Consider the following 27524-nt stretch of genomic DNA (forward strand, 5'->3'; position numbering starts at 1 on the left):
CCAAACTATTCTATGATTCTGTGATTCTAGGGACGGAATGAGACGTGACACGACGGGATGGGACGGGACGGGACGGGACGGGACGGGAGGGGATGGGATGGGATGGGATGGGATGGGATGGGATGGGATGGGATGGGATGGGATGGGATGGGATGGGTTGGAGGGAGGTGCTGGGGGTCCTGCCTGGCCCTGCCTCTTGTGCAGAACTGGCTGCATTAATTCCACCACCTTACATGTTGTCCTGCTTACCTCTCCAGGCAACTGTCAGAGGAGAACGCTAATCTTCAAGAATACGTTGAGAAAGAAGTGGAGGAGAAGAAGAAGCTGAGCAGGACTAACGAAGAGCTTCTCTGGAAGCTGCAGGAGGGAGATGCCGTGAGCCCCGTGAAACTCCCACCACCATCGTCCACTTCTTTTTATCGCTGCTCATCAGAGGACTCCTCTCCAGCAAAAGTCAGAACCTTGCGGCGATGATTCAGCGCCTGACCCCCAAAGGTCCCCTGCCTTTTCTGCATTTCCAATCTGCTACATGTTACCATCCAGCGAAGTATTACCATCAACAGGCGCCCAGGGTTCGTGGCTGCAGGCATGCTCGGTAGCTGCATAGCTTTGCACTAGGCAGGGTACTCTTCTAGTCCCCACATAGGAGCTCTTGGTTCTGACATGTTGATTAGGGTAGCAAAAGAGATAGCAAAAAGCTAGGACAGCAGAAGGTTAGGATAGCAAAATGTTTAGCTTGGTGTATTAACATTTTAACTATGGTTAGAGCCAAAAGTTGGAAACTACTATGTTAATGGTTCATCAGAATGAACTTTTGCTGCAGTATTTCAGGTTAGTTACAAATACAGTTCAAGCTGTTAATATTTCTGTATATGTGTCTGTGTTTATATACATGTACGTATTGTACCTTTATACCTATATATAGACGCACACACATATATATGTAGTTGAAGATGTTCTGAATTGCTTTTTTTATATTATTGGATACTACTAAGTGCTGATATATTTTCATTACAGTCAGCAGTTTTCTAACTCGTGCCTAAGACTTGTATCTAAATGAAAAGCATTTCTGTTTAGCTTCCCAGGAATATTTATACCCAATCTAGAAGAAAGTTACACAGAAGTAGAAGCGCCTTCCAAATGACCACCAAGTGGTACTCTATGTAACATGAACACCAGCGACTTTGAAATTTTGAGACAGTACTGCCTTTGAAACCATCACCTTTGCATTGACCACCAGATAAGATACGCATACATTCACTGCTTTTTAACTCTTAGCATCGATATTGTAAGTGGAGATAGGCTAGAGATGAGAAACGTGAGGGTTTTTAGCGAATTTGATAGAGGTTACTGGTTAACGTGTTTCAATTTTAGTGAATTTAAATCCTAGTTAGGTCTTACCTCGTTTTACCTTGTCCTGGTTTGGGTACAATTAAAATCTCTGGTTGTAGGTTCCGGTCCATTTTGATTTATTTAAAGTCCCATAAGCAAGAAGGAGAAGGTAAGTTATTCAACCTCGATCTTTGCTTGCCAAGAGGTTTCCAGTATTAGGATGAGATACCGGGCACCTGATAGGGCTCCGGGTTCCTCCCATCTGTAACACCAAACAGTGGTGCAACACCAGTGGACTACATGGGCGCAAATGAGGTCAGAATTTCTTTCCTTCCCCATATATATATTATTTCACATTGCTAAAGCTTACCCAAAGTTCCAGAGCACTTTTAAGGTTCATGGAAAAAAGCGGCTAAACTACCTTTAACTTTCCCTGCTTGGGGTTCACCCAGGCTTGGCGTGACCCCCACCCGAGGGGGTGGCGAGGATGAGGAGTGGATGGGGTGGGACGGGCTGCAGGTCCCTCGTGGGCACTGCTAGCAAGAAAAAAAATATGCCTGAGCGTAATTTTTTTTGAAAAAAGGGAGATCTGTGGGATGCTTTTCTACCCAGCTTGGGGCAAAGAGCCTGCGTGCATTCCTGCTCTGAGCACCGGGGTCAAAGTAAGCGAGAGACGGTACGTGCAGAGAATCCCCGGGGTGCAGGAGCACAGCGGGGAGGGCGGCGCTCCTACCCGGCTCTGCTCGGATGGGAGCTGTGCTTCAGCTTTCCTGGGAAGTACTCAGGATTCACAGACCGCAGCTTAGATACAGCTTCAATCACCATCAAAGCGCCTGTGGCCTGTTCCACAGCACTAGAAAAAAAAAAATAAAAAATTGATTTTTTTCTCCTTTTTAGAGAAATTTATTTTTGTAGCAGCTTTTGCATGATACTGTGATAAATTGAGCATCTTGTTAGAATAGATCCTGCCACACCAACTACTACTGTTGAAGTGCATTACTAGATTTTAGTGTGTCCAGCGAGTACAACCTGAAAGTAGGACAGGCACCCAACACACACAGGCACACAAAGCCCCTCCTTGCCAAGTACAACCTTAATCACTTTCATACTTGCTAAATGCACAGGTATCTGCAATACCTACTGCATTGTCATGTTGCAGTCTGCCCAAACAATTCTGAAACAATGAGATCACAGGATCATAGAATGGTTTGGGTTGGAAGGGACCTTAAAGATCACCTAGTGCAACCCCCCTGCCATGGGCAGGGACATCTTTCAATAGATCATGTTTCTCAAAGCCCCATCCAGCCTGGCCTTGAACACTTCCAGGGATGGGGCATCCACAACTTCTCTGGGCAACCTGTTCCAGTGTCTCACTGCCCTCACAATAAAGAATTTCTTCCTTATGTCCAATTTAAGTCTACCATCTTTTAGTTTAAAGCCGTTACTCCTTGTCCTGTCACTACAGGCCCTGGTGAAAGGTCTCTCTCCATCTTTCTTACAAGGCCCCTTTAGGTACTGGAAGGCTGCTATAAGGTCTCCCCGCAGCCTTCTCTTCTCCAGGCTGAACAACCCCAGCTCTCTCAGTCTGTCCTCATTGGAGAGGTGCTCCAGCCCTCGGATCATTTTTGTGACCCTCCTCTGTACTTATTCCAACAGGTCCATGTCTTTCCCGTGCTGGGGGCCCCAGATCTGGACACAGTACTCCAGGTGGGGTCTCACCAGAACAGAGTAGAGGGGCAGAATCACCTCCCTCGACCTGCTGGCCACGCTTCTTTTGATGCAGCCCAGAACACAGTTGACCTTCTGGGCTGCGAGCGCACATTTCTGGCTCATGTCTGATTATTCATCCACCAGTGTCCCCAAGTCCTTCTTAGCAGACCTGCTCTCACTCCCTTCGTCCCCCAGCCTGTATCGATACCGGGGATTTACCCAACCCAGATGCAGGACTCTGCACTTGGCTTTGTTAAACCTCATGATGTTCACGTGGGCGCACTTCTCAGGCTTGTCCAGGTGCCCCTGGATGGCATCCCTTCCCTCTAGCGTATCAACTGCACCACTTGGCTTGGTGTCATCTGCAAATTCGCTGAGGGTGCACTCGATCCCACTGCCTATGTCATTAGTAGAGATATTAAACAGTACTTGTCCCAGCACAGACCCCTGAGGGACACCACTTGTTACCAATCTCCATTTGGACATAGAGCACTTGACTGCAAGTCTCTGGATGCAGCCATCCAGCCAATTCCATATCCAACGCCCATCCATCAAACCCATATCTGTCCAGTTTAGCGACGAGGATGTTGTGTGGGACTGTATCAAAGACCTTGCAGAAGTCCACGTAGATGGTATCAGTTGCTCTTCCCTTATCCACCAACACAGTCACTCCATCACAGAGGACCACCAGATTAGTCAGGCGGACTTGTTGGTAGTTTCTAGGGGCCTCCTTTTTACCCTTCTGAAAAATGGGTGAGACGATACAACCAGAGTTGTTACCGTGATGCTAATATGAGCTTTTCCATGCTAAACACACTAGAGCATATTGATGGGCTCTCTGAGCCCGTCCTTTTTTAATTTATTCATTCTTTCCCTCTAATTTCTGGTGCTTTCCTTATCACTTTGTTAGTTTAAATTCATATGCAAGAGATGCTTCCAGCAGTGAATTGGGAGTGGGGCTTTTATGGTGGGAAAGCTGGGACCGATCCCAGCTCCACCATCGTTTGGTATCATTACCAATCCCTTTCCCATCTGATTTTTGCCTCCCAATCCTGCCTCTCACTGGGTTCTTCCTTGGCACGGCCTCTGGGGCCTACCCGACGGCTAGCAAAGCTGCAGGAAGTTTTGCCTGACCAGTGGGGACCCAGAAACCCATCGCTGCGGTGGGCGCGAAGAGTGGTTCCTTCTGGTGCAAGCCCAGAAACGTGGACTTTTTTCCCCCCAAAAAGGTCATTCCTTTTTTTCCTGCTCTTCCTCTCTCCTGTCCCTCCTTGCCTCTGCATGCCAGAGTAGGTGTGAAGGGGAATGAAGACCCTCCAAGCATGCGGCCAAGCCGGTGACGCCGGCTCTCGCCAGGGAGCTGTGACCCTGCACGGTGAGCTTGGCATTCCCAGCGGTGTGGGAGCCACTTCTCTAGTCCTTGCTCCCCAGCCATCCCTGCTCAAAGATGAGCAAGGGGAAGCTTTTGCTTCTGGGGGGCTGGACACTTCCCAAACACCGTGGCCACTGCGGTGGCTTTCCTGTTTTGCAGGGTAGGGCGGCCCTTGGCAGCAGAGGGAACATAGCCAGCGCCGAGCTGGGTTTTATTGCCCTTATGCTTTTGAAAAGGAGAACGTTTGATTTGGTTAATCTTTATTCAATGCAGCGGCAATAAAACCAGCTTATAGTTGCTCTGAAGGAGGCCCAGAGATTGGCACCAGGAGCAGGTGACAGCAGTGGGACAGCAGGAGACCCAGCGGAGAGCGGGGGGCACGGAGAGCTGGAAAAGCTGCAGGAAATCTCTGTTTTTCTGCAGGAAAGCGCTGTTTGGCCTCATTGGGACAACAACTCCCGTGGCCGCCGGCTCCGAGGGGTTATCTCGGCCAGCGGCAAAGTCTTGCGGTGGGGGCGGGCGGTGGGGAGGAAAGGAAAAACTATCAAGTGCAAAAATCAGGTATTTTACGTCTCTGCACTGATGGTGGTTGTGTCCCATGGACACGCTGAGGAGCCTCTGTACAGTTTCCCATGCAGCAGGAGTTCTGTGGTCCCGTTTACTATGTGGCTAATGATTACAGGAAGAGTTTGTATTATTTCGGTTATGATGTACAGATAAGTGTAATATATTCCTGATAATAAATACATGCGCCAGCGCACATGGGGGCCGACGCATAGGAACCAGCGTGTCCTGCCGTGTTTTCTGTATGTCTGTGCACACAGGAGCGGGAGTAAATGGAAAACAAAGCAAAACCCCATTAGAGAGTTACCCTGTGACAGTAGAGGCCAAAGCCAGACAGCCACTGAGCCTCCTGGCAGCGGGGCTGGGTGGTTGGGTTACCTGACTCTGGTTTACGTGCTATAAATTAGATCAAAAATCCCATGAATTCATTTTCTAAGGGCGCTTCCAACGCAACTGGGGCTCCTGGGAGACCTGGGATCGTGGTCTGCGATGCTTTTATTAAGGTGTCGTGCTTCAGCACGTGGTAAGGGGAACATTTTCTGCCGGTGGTTCAGGCACAGCAGCAAGACGCACGCTCAGCACTGTGCCGGTCACCCACATTTCAACAGCCCTTCCCCTGGCCCTGCCCTCCCACTGAGGACACCCCGTTCCTCAGGCTTTGCCACAAGGATTGAGAAGGGGACAGGGCACATCCCACCTCAGGAATGGGCCCGCTAACGTCCTTGTGAAAGATTTCCTACCAGGCCCCTGGCTCCCTTAGCACAGACGAAGCCGTGAAGGACCACGACTGGGAGGAGAAGGAAAGCGGTGTTCCTGGGGCCACTGCCTCATGCATCGCGGGACACACACGCAGGCTGCAAGTGATGCGGGCGGTGGCAGGGGACAGACTGCTCCTGCCTGGTGGCTTCATTGTTGTCCTGCAGACCCTGCCCTGGAAAACCCCACCAGCACAGCTCCTCATACATTACAGCGTCCTAATCTCCCGAGACAACCAAATTTTGCAATGCCAGCAAAATTTACAACACCTGGGTAAATTTTAGGCTAACTTTGCAGGTTCCTGAAGTCCCACCTAATACCTGAACTGGTGCTACAAGAGAGGGAGAGACTCACCTCCATGTCAGCAGCCACAGGCTGCTCAGCACCCAGCGCAGACCCCAGCCCACGGCAAATTCCCCACTTGACGTATTCTCCCACCCCAAAGATGGGGCAGAGTTAACACGAGCAGCTCCCAAAGCAAGCGTTCTCCTGCAGAGACTGGGAGAGCCATCAGACATGGGAACAAGCTGGAAAACAGAGGCAGGCTTACAAATGAGGGTAAACAATAGGCGCCATTTATTTGGGTATCAAGAAAAAATGTTTTAATGCTGTACCACATAATTACAAGTGAATTTCCAACTTCCAAAAGCGTCGTTCCGGGGGAGAAGTATTTACAGTGTCGCCAGGATAAAAAGTAGCTGCGCACCCGCGCTGTGCTCTGGGGGCAAGGTTCACATTTTAAAACTTAAGGCTTTAATCGCTACATGGACACCGTAAAAAAAACCAAAACAAAACAAAAAAATCAAACCAAAACAAAGATTAAAAAGATAAAAAATAGATTTGTTTGCAGAACAAGCATTAAAACTATTTATCACGCCTGTAAGAAATTCTGAGAAATCATTAGGAAAATAGACCATCAAACAAGACAACAGAAAGGTATTTACATTTTGCTTAATAGTTAAAAAATAAAAATATACAGACTCTTCCATGGCTTCGGTCAGTAAAAATCCCTTTACTGACATGACCCAAACTCACGCTAGGTTTGCGAGCACATCGCGTCCGGGCTGCCAGCGGCTCCTCCTGCTCCTTGCACCCAGCGCAGCTGGAAGGCACAATGTGCTGCAAGGGAACACTTTGCTTCCGACCGTTGTCCCAAAAACATGAGTCACCCTGCCAAAACCATCGCCCTGTGCAGTGTGGAGAGGGAGAGGTGCCTCTGGCTGGCTGGAGCCTGCCAGGTCCCAGATGAACTTCGCGTCTCGGAGCACGAGCCAGGAGCAAATACCCTGAGAAAAATCGAGGTCTGGCTCTTGCTGGCAGAGACGTTCCTGGATCTTCTGGGTTTCCAGCTGGGTGCCAGACACCCCACGGGACCCCAGCTGCAACCATAACACAGAGCGTAAGGCAGCCCGGGGCGGGGGTTATGGGGAAGGCATCGCTGCTGGAGTGGGAAATGAATGACAAACCACAAGGCAAATGGCTGTGGGCAGAGCAACTGATGGCACCAGCAAGGCAGCTTTGCCTTCATCTCCCTTTTGGGATGCACAGATCAGGCGGACGGCCCTGTGGAAAGGGGAGGTGGCGTGTGTTGGTTCCCTGTGTACACAGATGTAGCCTTGAACAAGTGCAATTTTTTGGTAAGGAGAAGGAAGAAACGGAACCTCCCGGTAAAGTCAGGCCCAGTGGATGTCACAAGGTTTTAGAAAGAGAGATGCTTTTTCTGCCAGAGGGAAGAGACTTCCTTCGAAAGGGGAGGGTGCCAAGGGGCGCGCATGCAGGGGAGGGAATGCAGGGCAGCCTTCTGCATGAGAACCAGCAGCACTCCTCCTCCTCCCCTTCAAAGCAAGTCCCCCCAGCCCGCCTGACCTGCCTGTCGCCCTTATTCCCTTGGGCAGGTGACAGCAACGCTCACTTGTATGGGGCTTTCAGGGGACGGGAATTTATGAAATCCCATTGGAATTCATTAGGATGTAAAATGCAATTGCTAAAGAAGCAGATTTTACAAAATATAAACATCATATCCTATCATATTGCCTTCTGGTCTCCAAGTCTGTAGGATCGGAGGCAGCGGGCAGCGAGAGGCTCCCTCTGTACACCATGAACAGGAGCTTGGTTTCACCTGGGACGGACGATGGGTGAGAGTGCCCACAGCAAGCGCTGCCAGCTAAAACTGCACCCGTCCAAAACCCTGGCGATAAAACAGCAACGCCTGGTGTCAGCACCAGCCATGCTTTCACCAGCGTGGTCCCCTTGCAGCGACTAAGCACAAACGGCTCCGAACCATCAGCACTTTGCCTGCAGCCCAGCCTGGCCCCCGCCATGCCCGGCTGGGGCTGGTGTGTCCGACAGAGCTGCCCAACACCCAGCACGGGCACTCGCTGCCCGAACCAGCGGCAAACTACATCCAGAGGGATGGGAAAAGGGCGAAACGAAGCCGAAACCCAGACAGTAATGATTTTCAGTGACCAAAGAATGAAAGTTGTAAGCAAATAAGCAAAAGCTAGTAGTTTTTGCAGAAAACAATTCTTTTTCTTTATGGGGGGGGGGGGGGCGGGGGGAGCTGTTTAGACACCAGTTTTCCATTGAGAACGGCTGGCTGGCTATGTGTCCGGATTAGCCATATAACTGCACGCCCCAGCCTCGGCACTGCACACCTCCACACACCAGCAGTTGGTAGGACCCTCCCAAGAGCTTTGCCGGAGGGTTCCTCCCACGCGAGCAGGCTGGAAGCAACCAAACACGCTAAAATAAGGTCAGTCCTTCGGGCCAGAGCCTGCCCCGAAAGATCAGGCAAGCCATTTTTACTACGTCTCTCAGCTTTGGCAGAAAAGGACCTATTCTCAGGCCGAGCAACGGCATCGCTTCTCCATTCCCACCTCTTCATACAGCAAAATGCTCTGCATCTGTACAAAATATTCTTACAATAAAATAATGATTGAACTATTTACAAAGAAAAGCTCAAATGAAGGAAGGCATATCATCCACAACAGCAAGGTCATAGCAGCAGTTGCATGTCTTCAAAGATACCTGGCTTGATCTATGTTACATGCAGACATCAGCAGGGAGGGAGAGGAGATGATAAAAAAGAAAAAAAAAAAAGCGCACTCGTTTGGCAAAGTCCTTGACTTTGTCCTAGAAAGCGGCAGTCAAATTTGCCTTTCAGCTTACAAAACGTAGAAGCAAGGGGTGGATGCAGCCAGGAGGGGATGGGGCAGGAGTAACCAGCTGTGTCTAACTCATCACCTCCCCACTGTTCCACTCCCTGGGTCAAGTCACGCGAAGAGGAGGCCAGGAGGTCCCCAGATCCAGCTAGACATGGGGGAATCAGGTAGGCACAGAGCCAGGGAGACACCTACGCTTCCCGGTCACTGCGCAGGGCTGCAGGTTCCCTTCACCACCTTGTATCTGGCGAGTAGCAACAAACAGCAAAAGGAACGACAACTCCCACCACCAGGGAACTGATGGGTTGAAGAAGTCACGATGGAGGAGTGGGAGATGGGGAGGCACTAAAGAACCTCACCTCCACTCGCAAATTTGGGTGGCTCTGGGGGTGGTACAGATGATGGCACATTTAAATGTCAAATCTGGTGACACGGAAAGGTTTTGCTATGAACCTACTCAGGAAAAAAGCAACTGAAGAAAAATGACCCCCATTAGGACTTTTCCTTCTTCTACGTGCTGCTGGTATATGCCACAGAAGCTGAAATAAAGTATGGAATGTAAGTACCAGAATAGATCCCTAAGTAGACAACAAAAATAAGTTAACATTAATATATTAAAAAAAGTTACATGCAGCAAGAAATCTGCATATTTTTAAATAATTTTCTTTGGAAACACACTTCCAGTTAGAATTCACCTCCAAACGGTCATTGCTCAATGTCTTAATCGCTCAGAGGCTGGTACCCAAGGTAGGGAAAAACATCCTTACATTTTTGGTACAACGGGAAACTTTGCTTCCCTCTGAGTTTACACTTTCTCCCCCTCCCACCACCTCTTCAGTGCTTTTTGGGAGGCTGTGGAGCGTGTAGAGCTTGCCTGTGTTTGAACAAAATAGACCTCAACCCAGTGTCTGTTAATTTTGACATCCCTCTCTCCCTGCCTGAGTAAAACTTTGTAAATGCACGAGGAGCAAAGGCTTGGCAGATGGTCAAGACCCAGCAACTGGAGCAGACCCTGACTTCATTTTGAGGGGGGAACTGCACTCGAAATGCACCCTGGAATATACTCGGGAGGCAACGCACACACACGTTGCCTTCACTTCCTCCAGTTCCAACCCTGGCAAGAAGAGCCTCTCGGTGTACTAGAAGGTCAAGATTAAAACTCCTCAGCAGGCAGAAAGGCTATAAAGTCTCTCTTGGACACCTGTGAGAGATGGTCCACAGTCTGGCCATGTAATCCAGGAGATGGTCTGGTTCCCTTTTCTGCTGCACCAGATGCCTGGTGAGACCCTGGTCAAGTCATGCAGGGGTCTGTTCTTCAGTTCTCCAACTGAATGATGGGGAAAAGAGCCCATCCCTTTGTCAGTGAGAGCCACACTGACAAATAGATTAAAGATTGTCCGGTGTTCAGAGGCAGTAGCACGGAGGAAACCTAGGACAGCATCCACTCAGGTCAGGAGAGGGGACTTCTGCAGTATCTATTTGGGATGCCCCATCCCTGGAAGTGTTTGAGGTCAGGTTGGACAGGGCTTTGAGCAACATGATCTAGTGAAAGATGACCCTGCCCATGGCAGGGAGGCTGGACTAGATGATCTTCAAAGGTCCCTTCCAACCCAACCATTCCATGATTCTATGATTTGTTTTTCAATACAAGCTTAAGTGTGAATTTAAATCAGTGGCATACATGGGCATGGTCCACCTTCCTGATGTTTTAACAAGCCTTTTTTGGCTGGGGAAAGCTAGTACAGAGAATTAAAAAATAACAATAAAATTAATTAATCTTACAGCAAAAACAAGGCTCTACCTGCAATTGCCAACCAACCGCAGACGCTGGTCGCAACTCAATCTCCCACCTTTCACGATGGCCAGGCACTGGAGATGATCTCTAGCCCCAAAGGGAAAACTCCTCTCGGCAAGCCAGGCCCTAGAGCTTAGCAGTGTTTTCTGGGCTGCAAGCTCTACTGGGACCACTGAGACCAAGAAGCCCCTACACACCCCCACAACCCTCCCCTGGGCAGGAGGCAGACACCAGGCACTGCTCACGGATGAAGTTCAAGCCCCTGAGGATCCTCCTGTGCTTCCCCTTCCCAGGGCAGAAACACACTCCACCTGCCAACACCAAAGCAAAGTCTCACAGACAAATCTTTTGCTAATGCCACACGTCCAGCACACAAAACTGATGCGGGGAGGGGAAAACAGGGCCCTGCTTGTTGTCAGAGCTGGGCTCACTTCTGCTAGCCACCCCACCACTGCAGCCACACCACTGGTGATTTAAGAAGCAACGAGGTAGGACGGCTCTTTGGAGAACCCATTCCCAAGCCATTCAAGTACTTGCAACAAAGAGTTTTATGGCTAAACCTGGCAGTCCCTCTGCTGAGCCTATAGTCAGCAGAAACATCTGCTGGCGTTACCTGCGCGCTGGCAAATGACCATTCACCCGATGTGCAGCAACTACAAACCCTCCCAACATTTCACAGCAGCGGTGCGCTTTAAAGCATATGAGTACATAGTTAAAAAAAAGTTAAATACAACAAAAACTATGAGACCTGATACTTTAAAAAATGCAAGCCTTGCAGGTGCTTTCTTAACCAGGTGAAAGATGGTGTTTGGCAAGAGCCTTGTTTTGTGCGTATATGTGGGGTACAGCTCACATCGGGTGAAGGACGGATCTGGTCTAAGCCTGACAGTAGCACTGCAAAATCTGCTCCATCTATAATCAGGTAGAGTCTCTGTGGGGAGGTAATTCCCGGGGCTAGTGAAAGAAAGACCTTTGTGAGGCCTAGTTTCATAGCAGCATTTAAGGTTAACTGGCACACAGAAGCAGTTTTCTTTCTACACACTGGAGGGGAAAAAAAAAAGAGGGAGGAAGGGAAGGGCATAGCCCCAGATTAGCTGACAGTGTTGCTGGGAGTATGCCAGAGGTGTGGCTTTTTCTCCTTGTGATCCCTTTTAACTGTGCTACTAAGCAAACTGCAAGCTGCAGCAACAGGGCTGGGGAGTCCCACATTATGCTTCCTTATTCCTGCATTACTGATTAACCAGATGTAGCCTGGTTCAGGATCCCCACTGCAACGCCTCCTTCACTGCAGCCATTCCCCAGTTGCCCGTAAGCCAAACGTGCAGTCATTTACAGCTGTCCGAACCAGCGTCCGTGTTTCTCTCCGCATCTGCTGAGGCCGCATAGGTGGCTTCCACGCTGTGCCATATTCCATAGGTAAAGTAGATGATAAAGCCTGAGGAAGCCAAGGGGAAAGGGCACTGTTAGCTCTGGAAGGAAAGAGAAACCCCTACTCACACCGCCTGACACAGGTCACACCGGGCATAAGCCCAGCCATCCTGAGAGCTAGCTTCTAGCAGACAGCCACCACCTTCCTTAGAAAAAAGCCACTACCACAGGCATCAGCCTTTAAAAGACAATCTATCCAGGCCCCAAATGGGGGGCGGATTATACAATAAACTTCTCATGCTTTTAGTGAGTTCATTGTGGATCATTCTGCTAAGAGCTTTCTCTATTTGTGTACCTACAGCTTCCGTCTCAGTAAAATACATCCACAACTAGCGCTAATCTTACTTGTTTTCATCGTAACAAATTCCCTGGGCATTTCAGGCAATTCAGCCTTCTCCATGTGGCTACTGGGAGCTCCTTGGCATGCAGCTCGGCTCCTTCAGCTCCAGAAGCACAAGCCCCACCACCTGGACTGCAGTTCAAGGCCAGCCAACCAGAAACATTGCATGGTTTCTTGTTGTCAACAGGACCCATAAGATGGTCATGTGCTGTTGTTTTGTCCTTACAAAGGCTTCACAACCCTTGAATTTAAAAAAAGGCTTGAGACACACTGCCAAAATGGCTTCAGTTAAGTCACCGAGGTTGCCCAAGGATGATGATGATGCAAGAACCCCTCCCTGGAAGGCTACAATAAATTTAGGGTTAACACAATCTAGTAACTTTGAGCATAGGCAACTCTTTTACTCTCTCAAACTCACCTATGACCATCCAGACTGCAAACCGTATCCATGTGCCCACGTCTAGCTGCATCATGAGGTAAACATTCACAAAAATACTCACAACAGGAAGAAGAGGCAAAAGAGGTACCTGAAAAAGAAAGAGGGATACGTTACATCCACAGGGCAGATCAACAGGCAGGCAAAAACATCGCATCCCTTGTAAACAGGACATGATGGCTGTTACCAACTCTTCAGCTGCCAGACCTGAGAAAAGGCAAGGTTAGACCAAAACGGAGGACATCAATCTACCGTGGGAGAGGGATGTTCACCTGCGTTAAGAACGGTTGTCCTTGTTTTGTGGTCTGGAAGGAGGCAAGAGGCAAATTTTAGCAGCAATACTAAACACTTGTGGGGGAAAGGAGAGAAGAGGACCGAGGACTGCATCATGATAGGCACCTACTGAAGACCAGGAGAAGAAAGTAAGGGGAATGTCAGAGGAGGGACCTGAGGAACTTCATCCAGCAGGTACCACGGTAATTAAGCAATATAGAGCAAGTTATCCCAGAGCAAAAAAAAAACCCAGGAGATATTGTAAGAGAGGAGTGCAGCTGTACCAAGAATGCCTCAATGATCTGAGATACAAAGAAGAATGAGACAGTAAAGCCAAAATGCAAAAATCAGAATGTAAAGAAATAGCACAGGCATGTAAAGACAAAATCAGAAAGGATAACTTTTAACAGTAGGTTTGTGAATACGGTGGAACTAAGAGGAAAGCAAACGTCAATCCTAAGGAAAAAGGAGATTTACAAAAAGAAGCGGGATGACATGTTGTAGGCCTTTCTTGATTTAAGCTTCACCAAAAAAATATTTATGGTGAGCAGCTGTTCACATCATTAGGGAACCGAGATGGACACACAAATTAGAAAACGGAAGAAGAATATTTTTCTAAATTAGGCTTTCTCAAGTCAGTAGGGACAAATGAGATTTCCCTAGAGGGGTGAGTTATGTACCCAGAGATTGCAGAAGTGATCTCTGAACTATTAATAGGCATCTCTGAGAGCTCTTGGTAGGTCAGTAAGGTCTCTAAAGACTGGAGAAGGGAAACAAATTACCTATTAAAAAGAAATACAGAAAAACAACTGGGGAACAAACCACTCAGCCTTGGATTCCCAGAGACTTTGGAGAAAAATCACTAGACAGTCACGTTGTAAATGTCTAAAGGACAAAGAGGAGATAAGAAACAGCCATTGCAGATTTAGCAGTGACAGATCTAATTTTTTTTTCTCAGACAGTGTAGTGGCTGAGGTAAAAAAAAAAGGAGGTAAAATATCCTGAGTGTAAGGCAAAGAGATCTCAGAAGCAAGTTCAGAAAATACAGTCTAGACGACAATTCTGAAGTTTTTTGCTCCTGGACATTCTGTGTCCACTTCTGAGACAATAACCCCATGATGAGCTGCAAACATTACACTGGGCAACTCTGATTGGATTAAATTACTAAAATTAGAGAATTTACTGAAAAACTGTAATTGAAGAGCAGTCAAAATTAGAGCAGTTTGGAGGATGGGATTAGAATCCAAAACTAATAAATTGGGGAAATAACCTCAAAACAGTACGATAAACATGACTTGCAGGATTATAGTGGGGAAAAAAAACCCCATCCCGGTGTTTGTTTTACGTAGAAAGGATGGTGTGCTGGGACAGGGCAGGAAAACAACAGAGTCCTTCATACTTAAGGTTGTTAAAAAGAGAATGATCATCCCTTAGTCTCCATGGGGACTAAGCGAGACATGAAAGTGCACTTTCGTAGCGCCTTTTAGTGAGTAACCCTTTGACCCTCACACACAAAACTTGCTTCATGGGTTCTATCTCCTTCTATATCCACAATCTGACACGGCCTTTCAAAACCATCCCCTTTTCCTCTGGTATCTGTCTCTTCCACATCCTATAACCATCTGCTTTCAAAAGCACTGTCCCGCCCTTCCCTTCTGCCCACATCTCTGCACCAGGTTCTGCCCTCCCAGCTTCTCCTGGATTCCAGCACCATTTACATTTCCTTCCAAGTCCTCTACTGTCATCTCTGACGGGAAAAGGCGTGGCTTCCCCTCCCGACTCCCTTCTCCAGCCTCTCAGCTAACACCTTCAGCCCCTCTTTCTGTGCCAAATCTGCTTTTGCCCACATGGCACTGCTGGGCAACAGGCTTGGCACAACGCTTCTGCCATGCTGCACTTTGCAGCAAAGCACCAACACTGATGTTTGAGGTTAGACCCAAAGAGGAAACCACAAAGGCTGAGCTGAGCTCTGGCACGACATCCCTTTATGCTATGAGTGCAGCCTACGAGAGGTTACAGCCACGCTAGCTGGAGAGCTCAAACTATCAGCTCTATTGGCAGCCCTGCACGGAAAAGTTCACATCATGCCTATATTCTCTGCCTGTCCATTTGGCCATGTCCCCCCTTCTGATACAGGCCAACATGCACTTCCTCCTCCAGTCACGTCCCAAGCAGCTCTTTTCTCGCTACACCTCCCAGTACACTCACCTTAAAGGAGAGCTTAGTTTTGCTTTCAGGCTGTTTCCATATAATGAAGCTGACAAGAAGAACAAGGATGGCAGCAATAATCCATACAGCCTTTATCAGAATGCTCGGCTCAAGGGCAGTGAGGATACAGCTACCCACAATAAGGAAACCTGTGAACAGACACCAAAAGCTTACTGATTCTTTTTTAAGGAACAGGAAAAAAAACCACCCTAAAACCACAAGCAGGCAAAGCAGAATCTGAAAGCTCAGCAAACAGAACAGCAACACACGAAAAAGCTAACTGTAAGAGATATGCCCTTCCCCCTATACACCCCCCTCCTCTCATACGTGGATTTCTCTTCAAGTCATGAATTTAATCTGTAGATCTTCAGTTATTTTGGCCATTACAAGAGCTCACCAAAATTACAGCCAGGAGGTGAGCTTTCCCGCCAGGTTGAGTACAAGGACCTACCAGCTGGCTCACTGCCCAGTGCTTACCAATGATGAAGGTTGAGACGTTCACCACCGAGCCAGAGAATTTGGAAGGGTCCGAATTTGGGGGACACAGTATGGCTTTGAGGGAACATTTCTCCTCTTCCTCTGGCAAAAATCCAGCTTGTGACTCACTGGTGCTCACAGACTCGTTGTTATCTGTCTCCTCTGTTGTCCTAGCCATCTGGTATGCCAAATTAGGCTGCTCTGGCTGATACCTGGGAAAAGGAAAATGAAACAAAGAGCATATTGGTTTGGTGCAGGGTAATGTTCATTCAAAAGCCACACAGATAGCCATGGCTGCACGCCAGATCACTATAATGTCAGAATAGGCACACATAATGTCTACGCCCTTTTGTTTCAGGGGGAAACATGAGGAATAATGCTGTCATAACACGAGCAAATATGGTCAGCTACTATCACCTACAGCTTGGTTGTAACATCAGTGTTTTAAACTGAACAGTGCTCTTCCATAAACCCTACCATTTGTGTCACCAAAACACGATCAAGGGAGGACTTCATGGTACAGAAGGACACAGGTGGTACAGAAGCCAACAAGGAGAGGAGCACTCCTGGACCTGGTACTGACAAACACAGAGGGACTGATGGAGGACATTAACGTTGGGGGCACCCTAGGTTGTAGTGATCATGAAATGATAGAGTTCAGGATTATGGGTACTATGCATAAAACATCAAGAAGTAAAATTACAACCTTGGATTTCATGAGGGCTAACTTCGACCTCTTCAAGAAACTGCTTGGAGGGATCCCATGGGCTAGGGCTCTGGAAGGAAAAGGGGCTCAAGAAAGCTGGTTGATATTCAAAGACCACTTCCTCCAAGCTCAGGATTGGTGCACCCCTAAGAGAAAGAAATCGGCCAAGGGACGCAGGAGACCCGCATGGTTGAGCGGGGAGCTTCTGAAAAAGCTCAAGTGGAAGAAGGAAGTCTACAATAAGTGGAAGAAGGGACTGACCCCTTGGGAGGATTACAAGAATGCTGCCAGAGCGTGCTGGGATGAAACAAGGAAAGCCAAGGCTGCCTTGGAATTAATCCTGGCTAGGGATGTCAAGCTCAACAGGAAGGGCTTCTACAAGTATATTGGAAGCAAAAGGAAGACCAGAGAAGTTGTGGGCCCATGGCTGAATGAGACAGGAGCCATGGTGATGGAGGATGCGGAGAAGGCAGAGTTACTGAATGCCTTCTTTGCTTTGGTCTTTACTGCTTGGCCCAACCCTCAGGAGTCCCAGACATTGGGGGAAGTAACAGGGAACGAAGACGACTTCCCTTGGGTTGAGGAGGATCGAGTGAGGGATCAATTAGATCAATTAGATATTCACAAGCCCATGGGCCCCGGTGGGATGCACCCGAGAGTGCTGAGGGAGCTGGCGGAAGTCATTGCTGGGCCACTCTCCATCATCTTTGAAAGGTCCTGGAGAACAGGCGAGGTGCCTGCGGACTGCAGGAAAGCCAACATCACTCCAGTCTTCAAAAAAGGCAAGAAGGAGGAGCCAGGGAACTACAGGCCAGTCAGCCTCACCTCCATCCCTGGAAAGATGATGGAACAGCTTGTTCTGGGCATCATCTCAAGGCATGCGGAGAAAAAAAAGCTATCAGAAGTACTCAACACGGATTCACCAAGGGGAAATCATGTCTGACTAATCTGATAGCCTTCTACGATGGCATGACTGGATGGATAGATGAGGGGAGGGCGGTAGATGTGGTCTACCTTGACTTAAGCAAGGCGTTCGACACCGTCTCCCACAGCATCCTCATAGGGAAGCTTAGGAAAAGTGGGCTAGATGAATGGACAGTAAGGTGGATAGATAACTGGTTGAAAAACAGAGCTCAGAGGGCAGTGATCAGGGGCACAGAGTCTAGTTGGAGGTCAGTGACAAGTGGTGTTCCCCAGGGGTCAGTACTGGGTCCAGTCCTCTTCAGTACATTCATCAATGACCTGGATGAGGGGATAGAGTGCACCCTCAGCAAGTTTGCTGATGACACAAAGCTGGGTGGGGTGGCTGACACACAGGATGGCTGCGCTGCGATAGAGACCTGGACAGGCTGGAGAGTTGGGCAAAGAGGAACCTTATGAAATTCAACAAGGGCAAGTGTAGGGTGCTGCACCTGCAGAGGAATAACCCCCGGCACCAGTACAGGTTGGGGGCTGACCTGCTGGAGAGCAGCTCAGCTGAAAGAGACCTGGGAGTTCTGGTGGACAACAGGATGACCATGAGCCAGCAACGTGCCCTGGTGGCCAAGAAGGCCAATGGCATCCTGGGGTGCATCAAGAAGAGTGTGGCCAGCAGGTCGAGGGAGGTCATCCTCCCCCTCTACTCTGCCTTGGTGAGGCCACACCTGGAGTACTGTGTCCAGTTCTGGGCTCCCCGGTTCAAGAAGGACAGGGAACTGCTGGAGAGGGTGCAGCAAAGGGCTACCAAGATGATTAGGGGACTGGAACACCTCTCTTATGAGGAAAGGCTGAGGGATTTGGGTCTCTTCAGTCTGAAAAAAAGATGACTGAGGGGAGACCTTATCAACACTTATAAATACCTAAAGGGTGGGTGTCAGGAGGATGGGGCCAGGCTCTTTTCAGTGGTGCCCAGGGACAGGACAAGAGGTAACGGGCACAAACTTGAGCATAGGAAGTTCCACCTAAACATGAGGAGGAACTTCTTTACCCTGAGGGTGGCAGAGCACTGGCACAGGCTGCCCAGAGAGGTGGTGGAGTCTCCAACTCTGGAGACATTCAAAACCCGCCTGGACGCGTTCCTGTGGAACCTGCTCTGTGTGACCCTGCTCTGGCAGGGGGGTTGGACTAGATGATCTCCAGAGGTCCCTTCCAACCCTATGATTCTATGACTGGAGGAGGAAGCAGCAGAGGGACAGACAGACAGTCATAACCAGGCTGTCATGTTATCTGTGGCAGTTTAGCTCTTGCGTTTTGGCATGAAGGTGGCTGAGGCAACAGCTCAGCAGGTATCACACCCTGGCAGCTGCTGATCTCATCCCCAAGCGATGTCCCTGGTGCCCCATCCTCCTCCATCCCTGTCTCTTCTCTGGTTTGTCTGCTGACACATAGGGAAGGAAGAGGTGAACAAAGAATGGTAATTTTTTTTGTTGCATGTGTGGACAGCACTTCATTCAACCGGGTCCTGATGCACAACCATGTGGATCTATAAAAAAAAAAAAATACTCTTTCAGTCTCAGCTCTCTTTTACAGAAGGTTTTGCCCTTGACTCTCAGCCATAAGCCTGACTAAAGGAAAGGGCCATTTTGAAAGACACCTTAAAATTGCTCCTGTGGGGATGGGTTTGCAACGAGGGCATTTGTGAAACACTGCAAAGTGAGAAATGGGGTGAGATCCTTGGCTTCAGCCACAGCAGGGTATTGGTGGCAGGACCTTACAGCTTTGGAAACAATTCAGCTGCTACTTCATTAGGCAGCCAACGGGGCAGCCAAATCAGTTGCCTGGGCTGCTACAAGACAGGCTGTCAGCTCCGCAAATCTACAATGGGGAAAACGCCATGCAACGGGTACAGCAGCTTGCAAAAATACATTAAGAAACCATTTACAACTGTACGGAGAAGAAGGGACTGGGAAATCAGAGGAAAAGTAAGAAGGGCAAGGAAAATCATCAAGGATTTTCAAGGGGCAGGGTGCACAGCACAGGCAAAGAGCAACAGTATTAGAGTACAGTACAGTGTTTGCCCTTCACCTGCTGCAAGACAGTTCTTAGTTCAATGCTTTTGCTGCGACCAGGTAAAAAGCCTCCATCAGATTTTGAATAAGTCATTGAACACAAAGGTATTTTTCAGTAACACGATCTTCGAAAAACAGTCCTCAGGGGTAGAGTGCTGTTGTCTGCGAGGCACCAAGCAACGAAGATACTCAATTTTCAAATTAGGTAAGGGAAGCTGTGGGAGCTCAGCACTTCTAAAAGACATATGTATGCTTTCAAAAGTAAGGTGACCTGGAACCGTATCCCCAGTAGGAACAAAAGTGATGACGATGCAGGTATCCACAATCACTCATATCTCATCCCTACCCATTAGTACATCTCCCAGGGTATTCAGGGTTGACCGCAGCAGGATTGGCATGGACCAAGGGTTAACCAAGTTCAGAGAGCACCCTTGCAAATCTAGCTCGTACAATCCCCCATGAGCTTAAAGAAACCAGTTCTTCACATGCTTATAGCTGGAGATGTTCACAGTTTTACTAGGTCCATGTAAACTATGAAGGCATCTGATGTGTGGATTTCTGTCTTTGCGGTACAAGAGAGGCTGTTTCTACATCCATACCTCAGTACTAACACGCAGGCCGCCACCAAGGAGTAAGCCAGGAGGGTCCCGATGGACATGAGATCCACAAGATCTTTCAAGTCAAAGAGAAAGGCCATAACAGCTGTAGGAGGAGAGGAAGGTGAGAGAGAAAAGAAATAATCAGTAATACGGCAGAACATGCACATCGCTGTTAACGATGATGCAGCACACGTGTGTGAGTTGCTCAGGACTCAGCAGGGAAGCCCAAACTGTCCTGAGCTAGGGAGAGGCAGGACTTGGTGTGTGAATACCCTGCGCCTTGAGGGCTGTCCCAGCACAACCTCACTAGTTGGAACCAGAGGAACCATTTACTACAGTAAACACCCGCCTGTTTGTCTCATATGGGTCTGTTTGCCCAACTACCAACAATGAGCAGGCGTTTAAGCCACAGCCTTGTTGCCAGAGTCCCCCAGCGCAGCTGCAGCACCCACAAGGCCACAATTATCTCCTCGAAGTAGCTGGAGGGCATGAAAAACAGGCAGCACCTCAGTATTGTCTCAGCTCAGCTGGAGCAAAACCAGGTTTGTCCATGCAATGGGACCAAGCAACAAGGTGAGTTAGCATGCCTCATCGTGGGGGTTTCCAGAAAAAGGTATGGACTGCCATCCCTTAGGGATCACGCTGCTTACACACCCTGACCAGGCAACCCCTGGTTGTACGCACCTTTGTATAAAAGCCTTCAGAAGGAGAAGCAATTAAGTGGAGGACAGACGCTATTCTGACTAGGCATTCAGGTGACGCCACTGGTTGTGTGAGAGCTCGGGCAACTCAAAGCTGAGCTTTGCCCACCCTGTCCTCAACGCTCCACTTGGAGCCTAACAACCAACCCAACCTTTAAGCTCAGCTGACAAGTGCTGCCCCTGCAGCTTCGTGTGCGCTTTGGTCCTAGGCGCTACACACCACTCTGAGGACATCTGAAGGGACTGCAAAGCATGCTTTTTTTTTTACTTTATTTGGCTCTTTTTTCCCCAGTCTGGACCTGAGGCCACCTGAAGAGGACCATACAAGCTGCGAGGAGGCTCCGCAGGTCCCAGCAGCAGTAGCTGAGCCCTTTCACAGGAGCTCAGAGCCCACAGTGTCAGTTCAACAGCAGCTCCCCACCAGAAGTGGCACGTTCTTGTACCGACGACTCATTCTGTATTTGCAGCAGAAGGTAAAGAAGCAGCAACAAGGCTCTCCTCTTTGCTAGACATCATGAGGAAGGGAGCAGCTGCAAGAAGAGGGTTAGCCTCTCGTCCTTGCCATTTGGGAGGTTTAATTCCCATATTCCTGGGGACCGGAAAAGAGAAGGGGAGAACAGGATGGCTGCCAGCTGTGACTAACTGATTAACAAATGCTGGTGCCACAGCGGCCATCTGCCTGTCTTCAGCTGCTCTGGCATCTTCTGCAGAGCTGCTACCCACAGGCGGTGCAGTGTCTTCAGCCAAGCCAGGCCAACAGCCACAAGGACACTGGGGCACCACTGGCTGCCACCTTGCAGGGGGTTAATTATTTTTAAGGCCAGCAGAGCACCCAGGGAACGGATGAAGGCAATACTTGGCATGAGACAGGATGGCAGCAACGAGCTCTGAGAAAAGAGGGACAGGCACACAGCAAGATATTCATGCTTACCCGGCCCCTCCAGAGCATGTCCCGGAAACCCAGGGCACCCTCTGGGATGTCGCGCTGTGCAATACATCCGATTAATAAGCGAGCTAGAGTCAGGCAGACTTATTTACCTCTAGGATGAGCTTATGTGTCCTTTCCACACGCTCATGCAAGTCTTTGGATCTTACCTGCAATGGCCCCTGATGTCACTGTTGCAATTATTGGTGTTTTTCTCTTCTCGTTGACTTTAGCCAAAAATTTAAAGAGAAGCCCATCTTCTGCCATAGCATAAATTATTCGAGGCATCGGAAACATGGAGCCAAGAAGACTAAGGACACAGAAGGGGGAAATAATCTACTTATATCACCTCCTGCTGTGCACAGGCACACAGATGACAGCAAGTTTATGGCAGTACAAACACAGAACAGGTGGTTTTCGTTCACTCCAGCTTCTCCTTCAAGGTCTCCCTCCGTACACCCATGTTACTGATAGCTGTCAACTAACGTTCAGCTCTAAGATTTTGGATACCTAAACTTAGCCATGGGGCATGAAAACAGCCCGACTTTCAGGTAGGAAAAGAGCTCTAACTTCTTTGACCCTCTATGAGTTGCTCACCTAATTGATTATGTCTAAGTTGATCTGAAACAATGGGCCTCCAGAGAGCAGGGGAACATGACATATTCTGCCTCCAGCCTGCCCTGCCTCCCATCCAGATGGCTGTCCTGCAGGCAACCTGCAGACAGAGAGCCCTGGACACAATAAGCACCATACGCTCCAGAAGATGCACCCTGCACTACCTGACACAAGTCTGCTCTCCACCCAGTAGGCCCGGATAGCTTGTGGGCAAACCTTGCTTGCACTGCAGAGTTGCCTCCGTGACTTAGTCACTCAACCCAGATTTATATTCCAGAGATGCACCTGCTGGGTCTGCCGCTAAGATGGCAGTTTCTGAAGTGATACTGGTCATGTGCGTCTCTGAAATCACAGGATGAAATCCTGAATAGCTCTGAATTTCATCCTGGTCTCAGCTCCCTTGACCCAGGGGAACACAGTGAAGGCAAAGCCCTGACATGCACCATTTTTTGAAGGAGCTGGAGATACATGTTTTCTTTGAGAGATTCATAAAGGAAGAGCAACGTCTCACCTGGTAGAAAGAGCACACAAGGAACCGACAGCCACTGCATAATTGGCTCCATCCCAACCCACATATTTAAAGGCATTCGGTAAAGGGCTATTGGTATCCAGCTGGTAGTAAGGCATCATGAGCGTCAGGGCAGCTGACACACCAAAATAAGCCACGAAGCAGATGAGCAGAGATGCCACAATGCCAATAGGAATGGCCTTCTGAGGGTTTTTTACCTCCTCGCCTAGAAGAAAGAAATTGAAATATCAGCTAAATGATGAGCAAGAACTTTATCCCAATCTAGGGCATGCTGGCTGGGGCTTTCAAAGGCTTCATGGGCAGTGAGGTGCTCTTTGACCACGATGATGCTGATGGCCTGCCCCATCCACTTGGCATACCACAGCCTATTTGCTCCCACTTCTGCTGCTCCTGTCACTCCTCCTGACAAACATTTGCGGAGGCCTTGTAAACTCAGGCACAGAAACAATCTGGATTAAGAAGAGTCCTTTCCCCAAAAAGGATTATATTTACGTCCAATTACTTCTGCTATCCCACTGATGGTGCAGCCCCAAGAAGAGTTTGATTACAAATCACTAGATAAGAAATTATTGTGCAGTTGTACAGCAAATCCTTGGGTGACCATTTCAGTTAGCATCTCCGCCAGAACTACTACACAGTGAACACGGCACCACAGGTTCCCAGTTCCAAGGAAAGGCAGATTTTGCACAGCACCTGGAAATCCTACGGATCTTTCAAAATCCCTCTTAAAAAAAGGACACCCTCTAGTTTTTATGGAAAATTTTTGACAACTAAGTTGGGACAAATGTGTAAAAAAATAAAAAAAATCCTCAAAATTCAGGCACTGATTAAGTAAGAAACAGCTTTGAGCCTTCCCTGTCCTACAAAGCTGATCTGTTCTGAAAGCAAGAGATCCTGAGGTCTGGCATTTCAGGAGGATGAACTGATAAGCAGAGACCCATACACCTATAAATCAAAGGCAGATGAATGTGTTTCTCCTCCAAGGAGAGGCCCTAGGGCTGGCTGGATTAATGAATCCAGCACTCCTTGGAACAAGAAGCAGTACTGCTTTATCTGTCTTTGTGATGATCTCTTCCCTCTGGTCCACATTTGAAGCAACTCAATTCATGCCAAATGTGAAATTAAGGATAATCTTTCCTTTCTCCAGGGAACTGAGATTCTTCTTAGCTGGGAGAAATATGACAGTGCTGATGGTTTCTCTCTCCAAAGGAGATCTCTGAACCTTTGGAGATAAAAACTCCCCCTGATTCTGAGGCACAGTTTTAGGCTGCAGATGACTCCCCAGAAGCTCCCTCTTTCTCTGGCTCTTTAAATACTCCAAGCCAGCGGAGCTTCTTCAGATGAAGGCACTGAAGAACCCTACTCCAGAATAACCTGCTCATTAAAGCATCATCTGGAGTTAGGACTTCTAACTTCACCAGTCATACAAGACATCTGAACCTGGGCCTTCCCTGTTTGCCTAACTGGTAAGGTTGGGTGTGTTTTCTGTGGAGTCTGACCTGGTTAGTGTCATCACTGACCATCCCTGAGACTGGGCCCTGCAGGCAAAGAAGAAGGGAGAAAGGGTTTTTGGGTTGTATGCTGCCTGCCACAGCAGCCAGAAGTCAACACTCAGGCACTCAGGGGCTTGGACACACTCAGCACTTTTGACTATTAGGAGCAGCTGAGCCAAAAGTCAATTTTGGGCTGAAGTTCAGAGGGATGATGAATGCAGTGTACCGAATTACTCATTATTTGTGCTGTGCAACATTACTGAAAGCCAATCTACCAGCAACCAGGTTCATAAGCGGAATGAACACATCTTCCCTCTTACCTGTAGTTGCAATACAGTCAAATCCCACGAAAGCATAAAAACATGTGGCTGCCCCTGAGAGGACACCTTTCCATCCATAGGGCATAAACCCTCCAGCACCGTAGAGCTTTTCTTCCTGTGTTTGACTAAAAGGCACGGCACTGGGTTAGAAGTCATCCTGCCTAAGTGGGAGTAACAAAACTATTCATATAGCTCATAACAAAATCCAAAGCTGGAGTCTGAAGGAACATGCTCTCCCTTTCACACACTTGCATACAAATACCAGGCAAAATCATAGAATCGTTAGGGTTGGAAGGGACCTTAAAAATCATCTAGTTCCAACCCCCTTGCCATGGGCAGGGACACCTCCCACTAGATCAGGTTGCTCAGAGCTCCATCCAGCCTGGCCTTAAAAACTTCCAGGGATGGGGCTTCTACCACCTCTCTGGGCAACCTGTTCCAGTGTCTCACCACCCTCATGGTGAAGAACTTCTTCCTAACGTCCAGTCTGAATCAACCCATCTCTAGCTTTAATCCATTCCCTCTAGTCCTACCATTACCCGACATCCTAAAAAGTCCCTCCCCAGCTTTCCTGCAGGCCCTTTTAAGTAACTGGTAGGCCACTGTAAGGTCTCCTCGGAGCCTTCTTTTCTCCAGACTGAACAACTCCAACTCTCTAGCCACTGCTGAGCTTTGGGCTGGCTTGCAACAGCCTGGGGAATGCATGGAATAAAAATTGGTTCGTGGTTTGTTCCCACCACCTGTTTTTTGGGGCGGATAAAAATGTCTTGGCTAAGACAGGGAGAAAATAGCATGAATATTAAAATTCTTCTCCTAGTATTACTGCACGTGTGTAGATACACATATTTATTTAAAAATAAGCTTTTGAAAAAGTACAACATGTAATTCTGAGAGCTGTAGACTGAGAAACATGTAAACCATCCACTATTCACCTAAGATGGGCTCAGAGTCAAAGGCAGTGTAGGTGAGTAGATACCGGAGAACAACGTAGAGTAGATATCAGTTAGAGCAACTGCCTAAAATCCGCCCAATGTTCAGTTTTTCAGCTTCAAAATTCCCTGTGCCAAGCTCATACCCAAACCGTGCTTGCGACCTTGAGGGAGGAAAGGAGCCAGCAGCCCTGACGCACCAAATGCTTTGCTGAGCCTCATCCAAAGTTCATCAAAGTCAACTGACAGACATGTACTAATCCCAGTGCACTCTGGATCAGGACCCCAGATCCACGTGCCTGTGTTGAGTCAAGCATAACATACTCTTCAGATCAAGTGACTTGTGTCATTTCTTCAGGGAGAAGCCTTTGTAAAGATGAATTAAGGCAATTAAATTAAAGTAAATCCCATATCTGCAAGTCTTATCAGGTGTAAGCATCTGAACTCTCTCATAGAAGCTCTGTTGAGACTTAGATGAAAACCGGCCTGTTATTTGCAGAAATAGCACAACCCAAACGTGGATTACTCTGGAAATAATGATAAAGTAAATCCCAGACAGATTTAACAAAAATAGTGCTCTGGGTCAAAGAGCTACAGTTACACTTTGAAGCTGTTGCACTAATTGCTCCTTGCATGGGAATAGCAGTAGGGAAGGAGAGAGGACTCTTCCTATAGAAGCGTTTTGTTTGCGGCAGGCTGAATTTTGCAGAAGCTCAGTAAGTGGCTTGTACATAAGCCAAACTTGACCCATGTAGCATTTATGAATCTCTCCAGTTTTTGCCAAACTGTACTTCCTTGCAGGCAAGCATAAAGGGCTTAGATAGCAAGCCAGGACTGAGTAGATGTACGTAGAGATATTTAAAGGCCCTCATTACATGTTGTACAGTCTCAAGAGAAAATGAACAGCCTTGTATCACTGTCAACCCTTGTAAACTCCTTAATTTTGGTCATGTACAGGAAGATGGGATTTTGGCCAAGTAGCAAAATGTCATTAAAAATGGATTAATGATATGCTTGCTGCAATGCATTAAAGTAATCTGCAACTTGCCTTCATTTCGCTGAGGTGTTTGGGACAGGGTCTCCAAAAGGTGCAACAGTGCCTCGAGGATACTGCCCAAGCGTCCAAAGAAACTAGAGTGCTACACTTGGTCATGGCTTCATACAGGCACCAGAGCCAGTGTGGCGTAGCCTTGAGTAGGAGGTTGTCTAAAATGTTCTTTTCTCTCAAATTTGGATGCCGTATTGGTCATGAGGCTGGAAATGGTCTGTTCTGCAGCAGGGCCCACGCAGACACAGCCTACCTCCTATCAGTTTCAGCCCATCAGCCCAGCCTGCTTTCAGCAAATGCCCACCAAAACCAGCTTTTCCTCCAAGGCGTTTGGCAAAAGAGGGAGCCATCCCATTCACTGGTTTTCTAAATCACTCGACAAAACCCCACCTTTAAATTTGCCATTGAAAATGCATCAATTTCAGAGCTGAGAAGAAAAGCTCCAACCTACTTGGCTCCGTAAATGCTGCGGCTGGTGTTGTAAATGTCCTGTTCAGTCAGCTGCCAGTTTTTAACAGACCCTTTCACGAAGCCAGAGACCACGACAAAGCCGAGAACAAGAATGTTGATGCAGGTGAACACTTTGTTCACCAGGGCAGATTCCTTCACGCCAAAAATTAAAAGCCCTGGGGGAAAAAACAGCAGATAGGCAGTCAGGTATTTCACCACCAGCAGCAGGCACTGGGGGCTTACAGAGGTAGCCCAGCTCTGTTCATGCTGTGCTCTGCCCAACTTACCACACCTCATTTCTCCACAAAGCCAAGTAGCTCAGGTAGGTCAGATTTAACTCACCCAGAAGGAGAATGAGGACTCCAGCCCA

General features: G+C 48.3%; 2 protein-coding genes across 14 annotated transcripts in view; one reads left to right on the forward strand and one right to left on the reverse strand.

Moving 5' to 3' along the window:
- The window catches only part of MTUS2 (microtubule associated scaffold protein 2), a 322372-nt gene extending 317124 nt beyond the window's left edge, over window positions 1–5248 (forward strand). For 8 of the 9 annotated variants that reach the window (XM_063332005.1, XM_063332046.1, XM_063331986.1 and 5 more), the window contains one exon: window positions 258–5247. In XM_063332005.1, the coding sequence (XP_063188075.1) occupies window positions 258–474 (217 nt within the window). In that variant the 3' untranslated portion in view covers window positions 475–5247. Of the gene's footprint in view, window positions 1–257 lie in introns of all 9 variants that reach the window. The other variant, XM_063332065.1, reaches the window with a different exon arrangement.
- Window positions 5249–6292: 1044 nt separating this feature from the next.
- Window positions 6293–27524, reverse strand: part of SLC7A1 (solute carrier family 7 member 1) — a 54985-nt gene continuing 33753 nt past the window's right edge. For all 5 annotated transcript variants that reach the window (XM_063332087.1, XM_063332102.1, XM_063332096.1 and 2 more), the window contains 9 exons: window positions 27156–27330; window positions 24728–24852; window positions 22897–23119; window positions 21941–22080; window positions 20145–20247; window positions 15853–16064; window positions 15376–15524; window positions 12877–12985; window positions 6293–12125 (listed from right to left, as the gene is read on the reverse strand). In XM_063332087.1, coding sequence (XP_063188157.1) covers window positions 12016–12125; window positions 12877–12985; window positions 15376–15524; window positions 15853–16064; window positions 20145–20247; window positions 21941–22080; window positions 22897–23119; window positions 24728–24852; window positions 27156–27330 — 1346 coding nt within the window. In that variant the 3' untranslated portion in view covers window positions 6293–12015. The remainder of the gene's footprint in view (window positions 12126–12876; window positions 12986–15375; window positions 15525–15852; window positions 16065–20144; window positions 20248–21940; window positions 22081–22896; window positions 23120–24727; window positions 24853–27155; window positions 27331–27524) is intronic.

This window comes from Chroicocephalus ridibundus, chromosome 1 (genome assembly GCF_963924245.1).
Source record: "Chroicocephalus ridibundus chromosome 1, bChrRid1.1, whole genome shotgun sequence".
Lineage (NCBI taxonomy): Eukaryota > Metazoa > Chordata > Aves > Charadriiformes > Laridae > Chroicocephalus > Chroicocephalus ridibundus.